Below are 12,431 nucleotides of genomic sequence, written 5' to 3' on the forward strand. Positions count from 1 at the left end.
GGGCCCGCGGGCCGCGCCCGCCCCTTCCGGCGCTGCCGCCATGGCGGAGCCGGCGGGGCCGTTCCAGTTGCTGCGGGCGGGCGGGGGCCGGTATCTCGGCTACTGCCGCCCCGGCCCCGGCCCCGGCCCCGGCGGCACCGTCTAGTGAGTGCGGGGCCGGGAGCGGGGCCGGGAGCGGGGCCGGGGCCGGGGCCGGGGCCGAGCGTCCCCGGCACAGCCTGAGCCGCTGCCTCCCGCAGTGTGACCGACGCGCTGGAGGTCTGGGCCGGGGAGCTCGGCGGCCGCCCGCCGCTCGGCTGCGTACGTACCGGGGCCGGGGCGGCGGGGCCGGAGGTCGGGCTCGGGGGCTCGGGGAAGGCCGTTTCGGGACGTTATCCCTCTGCCCCGCAGCGGTGCCCGCCGGAGGAGCACGGCGCGGAGCTCAGGTGGGTGCCGCCGCCGCCGCGGGGCCGCGGTCCCTCCGCCGAGGGCCGCCCTCACCGTGGCCCCGGCCGCGCAGGGAGGCCCTGGGGCGGGGGACCGCGGCGCTGAGCCTGGGCGAGCGGGAGGCCACGCTGCGGCTGCGGGAGGAGGAGGAGGAGGAGGAGGCGGCGGCGGCGGCCCCGTGCTCGGCGCTGCGGCTGGCCAAGCTGCCCGTCGCCGAGGCGAGGAGCCAGCTGCAGGCGCTGGTGTTCGGCATGGCGGAGCGCGTCCGGAGCCTGGAGAGGCGCCTGGAAGGTGCGGGGGGAGATGTGGAAGCGGGTGAGGGCAGGAGGAGGGCGGGCAGGAGCTGCTGCCTCCGCGGTGTCATCTGCCCCCGCCCGGAGGTGCCCCGAGGGATCCGGCTCGGGCAGCGGCGGGGAGGCTGTGCCCGCCCGGGGGGTTCCTCACCGGTCCCGGGGGGACGGGCGGGAGCGCTGGGCAGTAGAGCTGCTGCCTTCGCTGCCCTGTTTGGGCTGGGCAGTGCCAAAGCCAGCGCCCGACCGCCTCGGACAGGAGCGATCCCGCATGGGAGCGGGGGACGCAGCGTTGTGTCTGCGTGCAGAAACACAACCTGGTCCCCACGGCGAGCGCCGCACCGTGCAGAGGTCTCTGGTTCACGGGACTGGGAAGATCTTGCAGCAGCAGCAGCCTGGGTGGGAGCGCTGGGAGGGGGACGTTGCTCAGTTTGGCTGTGGAGTGGAGGGAGCTTGCTGGGGAGGTTTGGGGTGCTCCATGCCTCACTGGAGTACATTGTCTCGAGCTCTGGCTCCTGTCTCAGCAGTGGTGGAGACACTGGCATCTTCCTGCAGCCCTGAGAAGAACACTGCCTGGAGCCAGCAGCTCTTTCTGCCAGGTAGGCAGTTACCAGGGGGCACCTACCCTGGTCCCGCTGCTTGTTTGCCTTCTCTTCCCCAGGAGGCTGCTAGTTCTGTGTCCGGGTGCTCTCCAGGACACTCCGAGTCCCCTCGGCTGCGGCTGCTGTCAGCCGCCTGCTGTCCTCGTGCCCTTCCCAGCACAGAAGTGGCCAGGGCTCAGCGCCGTGTCTCTCAGGGTGTCTGGGATGCACTGTGCTCAAGTCAGGTGCCGGGCATCACCAGGCAGGTTGCTCAGTAGCCTCCAGGAGGAGGTCAGGCTTTGCTGTGCTTCCAGACCGGGGGCTGTGGCAGATCCATGACTCCCTGCTCCTTTGGGAGAGGAGACCAGGCTTGACCCTTTCTCACCACCACGGATGCTGGGCCAGCCTGGCTGGGCTGCTAGAGGCTCACCCTGGGCATGGAGGGGCTTGCAGGGCTGCCAAAGGAACTAACTGGCTGTTTGCGATCCCTGTCCTGCCTGCCTCTGACGGAGGCAGACCCCAAGCCCAGGAAGAACAGGGCTGCTGGCTCAGCTTTGCCGGCTAAGAGGAAGATCCCGGGAGAATCTCTCATTAACCCTGGCTTCAAAAGGTAAGTGCTTCTCTCAGGCCCAGTGCTGGGGCTGGGCTGCGTGGAGATCCAGTGGACTCTGCTCTGTAGCCGCAGGGGAGTGGGATGTGGGGCTTTGGGCTGTGATGCTTCCTCCATCTTCCAGCAAGAAGGCACCGTCTGGAGTGAACTTCGAGGACTCCTGAGCTGTGCTGTCCTGTCCCCCGACGACAGCCCTGCTGGAGCCTTGTCAGCCGTGCGTGTGGCGGCTGGAGGAGGTTTCGCTGCACCCTGGGCGTGCTGAGCCCCTTGTGCCCAGGGAGGCAGAGGGAGCAAGCAGGACCCAGAGGGCTGGAGCCAGCAGATCCTCAGCTGGTGTGGTGGCAGGGCCTTTGCGGGGGACAGACGGGGCAAGGGTGGTGCAAGTGGTGGTGGTTTTTCCTTGCAACTCTTCCCTGCTGGCAGGGGCCACCTCTGTGCCTCACTTGCCATGAATTGGTGGGGTTTTAAAGATCTTTTGTACCACTGTGGAACGAAAAGATTGCCTGTGCTTAACTTATTGCCAGTAAAGCTGGGTTTAGCCAGCCGGTCTCTGGGGACCGGACAGTGTGGATTTGTCGGTTCATTCTGCCTTTCCCGTGCTGAGGAACCCTGTGGCCAATTTCAGCTGAACCTGGAGGGTCAGGGGCTCAGAGTTCACCTTCCTGCCAGCTTTGTGCCAGTGGGCTGGTGGGTGAGTGGCTGGAGCCTCACTAGCCCCCTGGAGAGCTGAGAGAATGGGCCCAGCCCTTTCTAGGCACTGGGAGAGGACTGGGAGGCTGGTGCGAAGTCCTGTGAGGGAGGAGAGCTGCTGGAGCTGCTGGAGCTGGTCACTGCAGACACTTCTCTTGCTTGCAAAGCCTTTATTGATTTCCGGGAGCTCTGGTACATGGCTTGGACTTGCCCCTCTTCACCCCCATCCCTCTCCCACATCTGCTCCTGAGAGCTTCCTAACGGTGAGTTCTGGGGGGACGGTGCCCTCTGCTCCCCTTACCCAGGGCGATGGGGGCCGGGCTGTGTCCACCACCCATGCCATCCCCCCCGGCCCTGTTCCCAGGGCTCTGCTGTGCTGTGCTGGTTCCTCTCACTGGTGCAGCTCCTCGAGGGCATCCTGCAGTGCCTGCTGCCCTGGCACAGGCCTGCCTCGGGTCACTCACCTGGCAGGTGGCACAGTGTTCCTCTAAGGGAGGCTGCAGGGTTGCCCACTGCAGGGCACTGCCCTCTGTGCCCTGCGGCTCTCTGCTTTGGGCAGCTGTTCCTCCCCAGCTCTTGCCCTTGCTTTCAGCATTGCCCAGCTTTGGTACAGTGCCTGTGGCTGTGGCCCCCTTGCACCCATCCTGATGCTGGAGGGACTGCAGGGCAGGTCGAGGGGGTCCTGGCTGGGCAGGGAGGGTGGCACAAGAAGTGAGAACATGTTTGTGGGCTCAGTGTGATGCAGATTGCTGCAGGGGTGCCAGCTGGGGGAATTTGGGTGCCAGGGGCAGAGCTCATGCTCTCTGCCTTCCTGAGTGCGTGCAGGCAGGACTGTGGTGGTCGTGGCAGGACTGAGGTGGGCGGTGGCCCGCTACCCAACCCTGGCCCTGCGCCCACCTGGGCGCATGCCCAGCTCACTGTGGCGACCGGACCACGGAGCGGTAGGCTTGTATGATCTCCTCGCTGTTGGGGCAGGTGTATTTGAACTCCTTGGTTTCGCTGGCACTGTTGAGGTAGCGCCACACGCCCCGCAGGTCCTTGGGGATCCCAAAGTGGCGGTAGTGCTGGCACACAACCTGCGGGCAGAAACAGGGTGAGCCCTTGCCCAGCCCTGTGTGCCTGTCGTGTGCCAAGGAGCACGTGTCCCCGTGGCCAGGCAGTGGTATTCATGGGCAGGAGCCAGCCAGGAAGGGTAGCAGGGGGCCAGGGGACATCCCTGGCACTGCACGAGATAAGGGGTGGCACCTGGCAAGGTGGCATCTGGCAGCAGATGCAGAGGGGAGTGAGATCTGTGGGAATCTGGGTAGAGGTCATGGGGATGGGGGTGCCAGGGGGGCACCGAGGTGATACAGGGGTTGGCAAAGGAGCAGGAGGTTGCTGCAGGCACCCGGGGGGAGGTGAGAGCATGGGGCCGGCAGCATTAAGAAGCCAGGGCAAGGGGAAGGGCACGGCACTGGGATGCCCACGCTCACCTGAATGATGTTGAGCTTGGGCAGCAGGTTGCAGTCAGCTAACGTGAGCTGGTCCCCGTCGAGGAAGCGGCGCTGGGATGCCCGGAGGTGGGGGTCGTGGGCCAGCTCGTACTCCAGGGGGGCACTCAGGTACTCGTCCAGCTTCAGCAGGGCCCGCAGTAGGCTCCGCTGCAGTGCTGCGGGGAGGGTGGCAGCGCCGCTGGGTCAGGGCACAGCCCCACTGTGGGCACGTGTCCCCGCAGCTCTACCATGGCCTCCTGCTAGCCCATCCCCGTGCCCAGGCAGCGCCTGCCTGCGCTCTTCCTGCCTTGCCCAGCCTGGCACCTGCCCCTGCCCTCCCAGGAGAGCCTTGGCACAGCCATGCTGAGCTGCATGGGGAGGGGCAGTGCCAGGAGAGGCCCAGCCTTGGCCTGGGGCAGGGGAGGGCTAGTAAGGTTCAGGGTGCCCTGGCCTGGCTTTGGGGTGGTGGCACCTGAGAGGCTGCATGGAGTATCCCCTGCCCACCCCAGCTCCTCACCCTCATCCTGGGCAGGCGCCGGGTTTTGATGAAGGCAGAGAACTTGTGGAAGACATCGTTCCCGGCCAGGCTCGACTCCCGGCGCTGCGGGAGCAGGCTGGGGAACCTGCAGGGATGGGGGCACAGCTGGGGAGGGAGGTAGGGATGGCAGGCTCATGGGCTGCCTGCCCACTCCCCTGCCAGCCTGTCCTGCCTCTCTTTAGCCCCTTCCCCGTCTTGGAGTGGCACCACTGACATGGGGGGGCCCAGCTGGTCCTCCAGGAAGTCCTCAATGGTGACGGTGTCGGTCTTGGGCTCGCCGTTGTAGAGCAGAACGGGCAGCTGGGCACCTGGTGCAAAGTCCTTCAGCACGTCCAGCGCCCTGCAGGAGATGGGGATGGACGGTGATGCCCGGCAGTGCCCAGGGCTTTGTGGGGCACCACACACGTGTGTGTGTTTGTGTGTGCACACGTGTCCTGGGCAAAGGGACGAGGTGGTGTCCCCAGGCTGCTCCTGCCTCAGTGTGTGCCCGTGGCAGCTCTGCCTGGGAAAATGCCCACCAGCCTCCCTCAGGCAGTGGTGGGCAGCTGGGGGAGTACAGCAGGCTCCATGCATCCCACAGTGCCCACCCTTTACACCCCTTCCCAAGGTGCTGGGCACCCACCACCCCCCATCAGGGTGTCAGATCAAGGCTGCCCCACCCTGCCCATGGCCCCGGCCCCAGGGCTGGTAGCCCCTGGCAGAGGGGCACCACTCACCTCTTCACATCCACAGTGGTGAGGGTGAAGGGCACCCCTTTGAGCAGCAATACCATGAAGAGCCGCTGGCAGAAGGGGCAGTGGCCCACACTCTCCCCGTCCTCGCTTGCCTGCGGGCAGAGAGGGAGAGCTCAGTGCCCCTTTGCCTGGGCATGGCTGCAGCGGGGCAGTGCGGGCAGGTGCAGGGTGAGGGTGGCAGGACGCATGCCAGCCCTGCCCGCCTCCAGCCAAGCCCAGGCTGGCCACAGGTTGGCGAGCAGCACTCGCAGCCCGTGACACCTGCTACTCCGGGCAGGGCTCCAGCCCCCGGCCAGCTCCTGGGGCCTCTGTGCCCCACCCCAGAGCAGCCCGTGTGGCACAGCATGTGCTGGCCCTGGCACTAACCAGGGGGCCCCAGGGTCCCCCAGCCCCTCAGTGCCAAGGCAGCTGGGGCTTGGGGACAGTGATGGCACTGGGGGCAGCTGTGGCAGGAGACGGCCCAGTACAGCAGGGACTGTGCCAGAGGATGGCGGTGGCAATGCTGGTGACCCTGTCACCCCCCAGATGCGATCCCAGGCGGGTCCTGTCCTGCCCCGTGCAGCTGGACAAACTGCCCCAACCGGGCGGTGGCTGGGGAGGGCCCGGCAGGCGCAGGCGGGCAGAGGCGGAGGTGGCCGGGCTGCTGGGCAGGGGGCTCTGGTTTCGGGGGGATGCTCCAGTCCAACGCCCCAGCCTGAGGGCCCTCAGCCCCCTTGTGCCCGTGGGGCAGGCAGCAGAGTGCTGTGCCCTGGAGAAGAGCCCCGAGCTGCCCGCTGCCTGCCCACGGCCCCACATCTGGGCCCTGCAGTGGGCAGGGCTGGCTGGACCACCCCAGCCTGGGCAATGCCAGGGTGGCAGCCAGAGGTGCCCACTGGTTGGGGCACCCCAGGCCCCCCGCGACCCCCCTCACCTTGACGAAGAGCTGGATTTGGGGTTTCTCGGCCATGCTGGGTGGCGGCTGCCGGCGGAGCGGTGGCTGTGGCGCGAGTGCCCGTGCCGGACTGGCGGCCCCTCCCAGCCCACATTCCTCCCCGGGGTGCACCCGCTCCCACCCACGCCTGGCCCTGCGGTGTGGTGGGGACGCCCTGCCATGGGGCCCCGGCCACCGCTGCAGCTGCCAGCCTGGGGCCAGCGAGGGCCCTTTGCGGCGTTGCCAGCTGTGGTGGCTCCTGCCCGGGCACCCTGCACTGTGCGGAGCTTCGCACTCCCAGCCAGCCCCGCCACCCACCCTGGAAGCTGCCAAGTGCTGGGTACAGCCCTGTGCTGTGCCCGGCTCCCTTTGCCCACGACAGGCTCCTGCACCCCCACCCCAAGCCATCATGTACCCCCTCTTCAGCCCTTGCCCAGCCCAGTCCCACCCTGGGCACCCAGCCCTGGCACTCCTGCCCACCAGCAACCACACAGCCTCGCTGGTTCCAGTTATTATTTTTTTATTTAAAACGATCATTATTTTCACATTTCATCTTTTTGTTTCTGTTGCTAGCAATGTACAGGCTCCTCCAAGGTGTCCCCCACCCCTCAAGGTGCCCCGTGTCCGGGGCCATGCGTGGCACCGGCACAGTGCCCGCGGCTGGTGGCCAAGGACTAGAGAGGGAGGCGAGGCAGGAAGCAGGGCCAAACGCAATGAAGCGAATAGTGTTAAGGCAGCAGCCACCCCTGCCCTGGGGCAATGCCCTCCTGCTTCCACCCCTCTGCCACCCTTGGGTGCCCCCCCACGGCCTTTGTGCCTGGGCAGCCCTGAGCCCAGGGCAGGGAGGCCACCGCTGCCACCCAGGCTGTGCTGGCAAGCATGCCCTGAGCTCGCTGCGCTGGGGGCACAAAAGCATCTCCATTGACCATCGAAAGCCATGGGGTGTGGGCACAGTGCCACAACAGCAGTCAGGGACAGCTCTGCAGATAGGGGGGCTGCGCGGGGGGGTGGGGGGGGCGCAGGCAGCTCTGTGCCCAGAGTGCTGGTGCCCTCCCAGAGCCCTGAGTGGCAGGACAGCAGGGTGGGCACGGAGCGAGGCCAAATCCCTGGCCGGAGCATAGAGCAGGGCACCATGGCCACCTGGGGGTGCCCTCAGAGTGCCACCACTGAGGTCCCAGCTGGGGACCCAAAGATGACACCATCCCCTCCCTCCCTGGTGGCAAAGGGCAAACCCTAAGCTGGCGTGTCCCCCAGTGCCCACCCAGGAAGGCAGAACCGAGGGGGCACCCTGGGTGGGGGCTGCCCACCTGTGCCATCCACCCCCATCCAGGACCAGCCAGTTTCCAGTATGCCATTAAAAAAAATATGGTCTGAAAAATCTGAAAATAGAGCTTATCTCCCCCCAATTTTTCCCCTATTGAAAATACTGTATATTGTATCACAATCTATAGCAGGTGGCATACGGGACTGGCAAGACCAGGGGGCACGAAGACATCAGAGGGTCACCTGCATCTGCCCCTGCGCCCTCGAGTGGGGCCAGAGGTGGCCTCCAGCCCGTGCCAGGGAGGCAGAAAGGGCATTGGGGACACACATGGGCAGCCCAGCCCTGGGTGCCCCCCAGGAAGGAGGGAGGGACTGTGCACGGCAGCCCGGGGTGCTGTGAAAGCCTGGGGCACCCCCGGGGTGGGTGGTCGGGGTCAGCAGCATGGGCCCCGCGCTCACCCCGTCTCTGGGCACAGCTGCGGACTGGGGGTGCTGCTGGGATGTGGGTGCCAGGCACAGCCCCCATGGGCAACAAGGCGGCAGGACCCTCTGCAGAAAGGAGGGGCTGCCAGCCCCAGTGACACTGCCGGCCCCACCACCACTGTCCATCGTCCCCCTTCACACCACTGCCAGGTTGTGCTGGCACCCAGCCAGGCTGTCTTGTCCTTGCACCTCAAGGCCACCCCACTCTCAGCTTCAAAAGTCACTCTGGGGTGCAGCGATCCCTCTCCCAGTACCCCCAGTGACCCAGCAACAAGGAACCCGTGCCGGTGGCTCCTGTCCAGGGCCAGACATGGAGCAATGAGTGCCAGGGCAAAGGGGAAAAGGAGGGGGACAGAGCAGAACGGTGGCACAGGTGCAGAGATGCCCTGGGCGGGGGGAAGCGGGCGGTGAGGGCAGGCAGGAGGCAGGGTGAGGGGCTCTGGGAGGAGGGACGTGGTTGGCGGCAGAGGGGAGAAACAGCTGGTGCCAGCATGTGAAATACCCTGTGAAATACCCCTCTGCCCCACCGCGTGCCCCTCTGCAGGGGCACCGCTGACTGGTGCCAGGGACGGTGCCGAGTGCCCAGTGCACAGATGGCATGGCTGGGCAGGGTGGGGTGGCCGGACCCCTCGGCTGGCAGCAGCGTGGGCAGGCAGGACGCACCGGCAGGGCCAAGACCCCCGTCTCGGAGGTCGCTGGTGACATCCCGTCAGTGGCAGAAATCGATCGTGGGTGAAGCACCAGAGCTCCTGCCCCCGCAGCACTGGACCCCAAGACCCGTCTGGTGCCAAGGGCAAGTGCCAGGCCAGGGGTGATGGAAACAAGGCGAAAGCAGCCGTCCTTCCCCAGCCCTGCCAGGGCCAGGCCTGGGGCGGGGCTGGGGCTGGTTGAGGGGAGGGTCCCCACATGTCCCCAGGGTGGGCGCAACATGGGTGTCCAACCAAAGGCACCGCTCACTGGTCTCGCCGCCACCACACGGCGTGCCGGGCTGGCAGTGCTGGCACCAAGCCGCGTCCTTCTCTTCACAGTTTCTGTCCGTTGGCACGTGCTGGCTCGGTGAGCCGGCCGAGGACGGTGGCCCCAGCACCACGCGGTGACACTGGCAAGGTCTGTCCAGGCTGGTGCCACACCTGCTGTGTCTTCCCTGGCACGCACCTCCGGCCGCGGCAGCTCCACTCGACGGGGTGAAGGGAGGGGAGAGGCCAAAAAGGTTCGGTGGCTTCACAGCCGGGCGCCGTGGCTGCCCCGGGGGCTCAGCACAGCGTGTCCGTGTTGAACGAGAGCTGCGCCTGCGGGCACCCAGGCGGGCAGGGCTCAGGGGCTGCCCGCCCGGCCCGGCACCCCCAGTGCTGCTGCGGCTGGGATCCGCAGATCCCCTCCCCGATCCGTCCCTGGCCCCACCGCGTCCCCTGCCCCAGACAAGACTCGGTGCCGTGGCACCCGGCCCCAGTGCCGCGTGGCAGGGACACGGCTGGGACCAGGGACACCCGGACCTGGGGACAACCCCTCACCCTCTCCTCCTCGAAGCTGATGAGGCCTTCGTCATCCGTCTCCAGGTCCTCCTGCTCCTCCACCACGAGGGCCCGCAGCTCCGTGGGGGCAGCCCGGGGGCGCAGCAGGCTCAGCACCCGCTCCAGGGGCGACTGCAGGGCACAGCTGGGGCTTGTCTCCTGCTGCTCCAGGTTGTCACTTTGCTTCTTGGCAAAATTCACAAACACCTGCGGGGGGAAGGGGCAGGAGGCTGTGAGGGACCCCCGGGAGCACCTCCACCCCCCGGCCACCCCTTGCCTGCCATCCTTGCTGCTGGAGACAGACCCCAGAGCATCCCGCCGGGCTGTGGCCACCACCGTGATGCCACCTCCCATCCCAGAGGTGGTTCCTTGCCAGGCACTCTGGCACAGTTGCCCTCCCTGGGGACATGCATCCAGCCACCCGCGCTGTCCCTGGTCTCACGTTGTCCAGCGTGGTCTGGCTGACAGAGTAGTCTTCGATGCCCAGCACGTCCACCACCTGCTCCATCTTGCTGAAGACCTGTGCCAGCGAGATCTGGTCCGACTTCAGCTGGTACTGGGCCTTGGTGTGGTGCCGCTCCTGCACAGGACACAGAGATGACACCCCAGCCCACTCCCAGACCTGCTTCCGTCACCCCGCGGGGATCCCACAGGTGTCCCTTGGGGGACGAAGGCTGCGTGCACCCCGACGTGGAGGCTGGCAGGGGCCGCCGCCACACGGAGCTCACCTTGAGGACGGCCTCGGGGAAGTTGCGGTTGAAGAACCTCACCACCTCCTTGACGTTGAGGCTGGACTTGGTGCGCACCGTGATCATGTAGCCGTCTCCGAACCTGAGTGGGGACGAGGGACCCCGTGAGGACCTGCCCCACCGACTGCACTTCTATGGGACAGGACCAAGCCCGTGGAAGGGGACAGTGCTCTCCAGCAGCTGCTGCACCCACTTGAGTGAGCCTGTCCCCCGCCCGCCCACCACAGCAGCACCCACACAAAAGGGCCGACACGTCGCCACCCTCCCACCCCACACTACACGTGGGGTACCGGACCCCCACCGGGCTCCTACCGGTTCTTCAGGTGCTGGATGCTGCCAAGACACTTGAGCCGCCCGTTCACCATGATGGCCAGGCGGGTACAGAGCGCCTCACACTCCTCCATGCTGGGGAGACAGGGCAGGATTCAGCAGGGTGCCACAGGGGGCAGTGCCAGGGGCTGCGGCCGGGGCAGGCAGGGAGCCAAGCTCCCCAGGCCACCACCCGGGTGCTGTGGCCTCACACCACCAGGGATGGGAGAAAGCAAGAGGGTGTCCTGGGTTCCCTCTGCTCCCCGCGCCCCTGGCGAATGCCAGCCCCCCGGGACCAAAGAGCCCCCTCCCACTCACGCAGCACCCCAGGTGCCCGGACGCATGGCGGGCACAGCCAGAAGCCCCTCCGGACCTGTGGGATGTGAGCACCACGGAGCGACCTGTTTTGATGACGTCCAGGATGAGGTTCCAGAGGAAGCGTCGTGCCTTGGGGTCCATCCCTGTGGTGGGCTCATCCTGCAGGATGGGCAGCACCCTCAGACACGCCAGCCCCGGCTCAGGACACCATCCCACATCCTGGGACACTCATGGCAGAGCCGGGAGGCAGCTCCCAGTCAGGGTTATTCCTCCACCCTTGCCTGGTGCCAGCCCCAGGGACACGACGGGTGGGAGGAGGACCCCGCAAGCAGGGTGCTGGAGCCAAGACGCACCAGGAAGATGAAGGCCGGGTATCCGATCAGCGCGATGGCTGTGGACAGCTTCCTCTTGTTGCCTCCGCTATAGGTGCTGGCGGGCTTGTCAGCGTATTTGGTCAGCTCCAGCTTCTTCAGTGCCCACTTGACCACCTGGAAGGTGCGGGGGGCTGTCATCACCCTAACCAAGGCCACGGGGCTGGCAGAACTGGCAGTGGGAAAGCAGTTGGGCTCTGTGGCATGGGCCAGCTGCCGAGGTGACTACGAGTGATGCGCCAGTCAGGGGAGCCCCACGGCACCCCTGGCACGGCCATGAGTGTTGGTGGGGGCCTGCGAGCACATGTGCCTGGCCCTGGCCCGCCATGTGGGTGCACCACTGGGGCAGCACTGCCATGAGGGCAGCAGCACTGGCTCAGGTCCCCACTGGTGCCCGGTGAAATGCCATGCCTGTGGCACAGCATCAGCCCATGGGCGCTGGCAATCACCGCCCAGAGCCCTACCCGCTCCTCGTCCTTCCAAGGGATGCCACGCAGGCGGGTGTAGAGTTCCAGATGCTCCTGGGCTGTCAGCTCATCGAAGAGCGCGTCAAACTGGGGGCAGTAGCCCAAGCTCTGCTGGACCTGCAGGAGCTCCTTCAGGATGCTGTGGGAGCGGACGGAGGGAACGTGGGGAGAAGAATTGCTTTTTGGGAGCCCCTCATTGCTCACCCCCCTTTCACACGCTTTTATACTGGAGCATCTTCTACCAGGTAACCCACAATGGGCAGCCTTGGCTGAGAGCCGGTATCACTTGCCACCCCCAGATGATGGTCAGCCCAGGACACAGGGCTGCAGTCCCACAGAGCCATACGGGCAGACTCACAAGTCTCGGGAAACCCCCATGCAGACCCCGTCCCATCCCCAGGACAACAGCCAGTCCCCACCTCCCACCCAGCCCGTGCCCCCCGACCTGTGCCCGTTGACGAAGGCTTCTCCGCCCGTGGTGCTCTCGTCCCCCGTCAGCATCTTGAATGTGGTTGTCTTGCCCGCGCCATTGACGCCCAGCAGCCCAAAGCACTCCCCGGGCCGCACGCCCACGCACAGCCGGTCCACGGCCAGGATGCGCCCGATCTTGCGGGACTTGTACACCTGGGGGGGGCAGGGGAGGGGGGCTCAGCCCTCCCAGAGGCACCTGGACCTCCAGCCCTGACCCACGGCCCTCCATGGGACGGCT

The 12,431-nt window shown here is 66.6% G+C and overlaps 3 protein-coding genes across 5 annotated transcripts in view; 1 reads left to right on the forward strand and 2 right to left on the reverse strand.

Moving 5' to 3' along the window:
* The first annotated feature begins 40 nt into the window (after positions 1-40).
* Positions 41-2,472, forward strand: PAXX (PAXX non-homologous end joining factor). Its single transcript, XM_086625160.1, has 7 exons — positions 41-144; positions 240-300; positions 391-425; positions 500-717; positions 1,244-1,315; positions 1,814-1,907; positions 2,032-2,472. The coding sequence occupies exons 1-7, from the start codon at positions 41-43 to the stop codon at positions 2,069-2,071; spliced, it is 624 nt and encodes a 207-aa protein (XP_086481286.1). The 3' UTR covers positions 2,072-2,472.
* Positions 2,473-3,511: 1,039 nt separating this feature from the next.
* CLIC3 (CLIC family member 3) lies at positions 3,512-6,287 on the reverse strand. Its single transcript, XM_086625272.1, is given in 7 exon segments — positions 3,512-3,673; positions 4,070-4,245; positions 4,587-4,613; positions 4,616-4,692; positions 4,822-4,947; positions 5,324-5,433; positions 6,252-6,287. Coding segments are annotated over 7 exon segments (714 nt in total).
* Positions 6,288-9,250: 2,963 nt separating this feature from the next.
* ABCA2 (ATP binding cassette subfamily A member 2) overlaps positions 9,251-12,431 on the reverse strand; it is a 32,942-nt gene continuing 29,761 nt past the window's right edge. For all 3 annotated transcript variants that reach the window (XM_086625270.1, XM_086625269.1, XM_086625271.1), the window contains 9 exons: positions 12,168-12,346; positions 11,720-11,861; positions 11,238-11,372; positions 10,940-11,043; positions 10,570-10,662; positions 10,237-10,339; positions 9,951-10,088; positions 9,509-9,715; positions 9,251-9,286 (listed from right to left, as the gene is read on the reverse strand). In XM_086625270.1, the coding sequence (XP_086481396.1) occupies positions 9,251-9,286; positions 9,509-9,715; positions 9,951-10,088; positions 10,237-10,339; positions 10,570-10,662; positions 10,940-11,043; positions 11,238-11,372; positions 11,720-11,861; positions 12,168-12,346 (1,137 nt within the window). The remainder of the gene's footprint in view (positions 9,287-9,508; positions 9,716-9,950; positions 10,089-10,236; positions 10,340-10,569; positions 10,663-10,939; positions 11,044-11,237; positions 11,373-11,719; positions 11,862-12,167; positions 12,347-12,431) is intronic.

This window comes from Tauraco erythrolophus, chromosome 22 (genome assembly GCF_009769465.1).
Source record: "Tauraco erythrolophus isolate bTauEry1 chromosome 22, bTauEry1.pri, whole genome shotgun sequence".
Taxonomy (NCBI): domain Eukaryota; kingdom Metazoa; phylum Chordata; class Aves; order Musophagiformes; family Musophagidae; genus Tauraco; species Tauraco erythrolophus.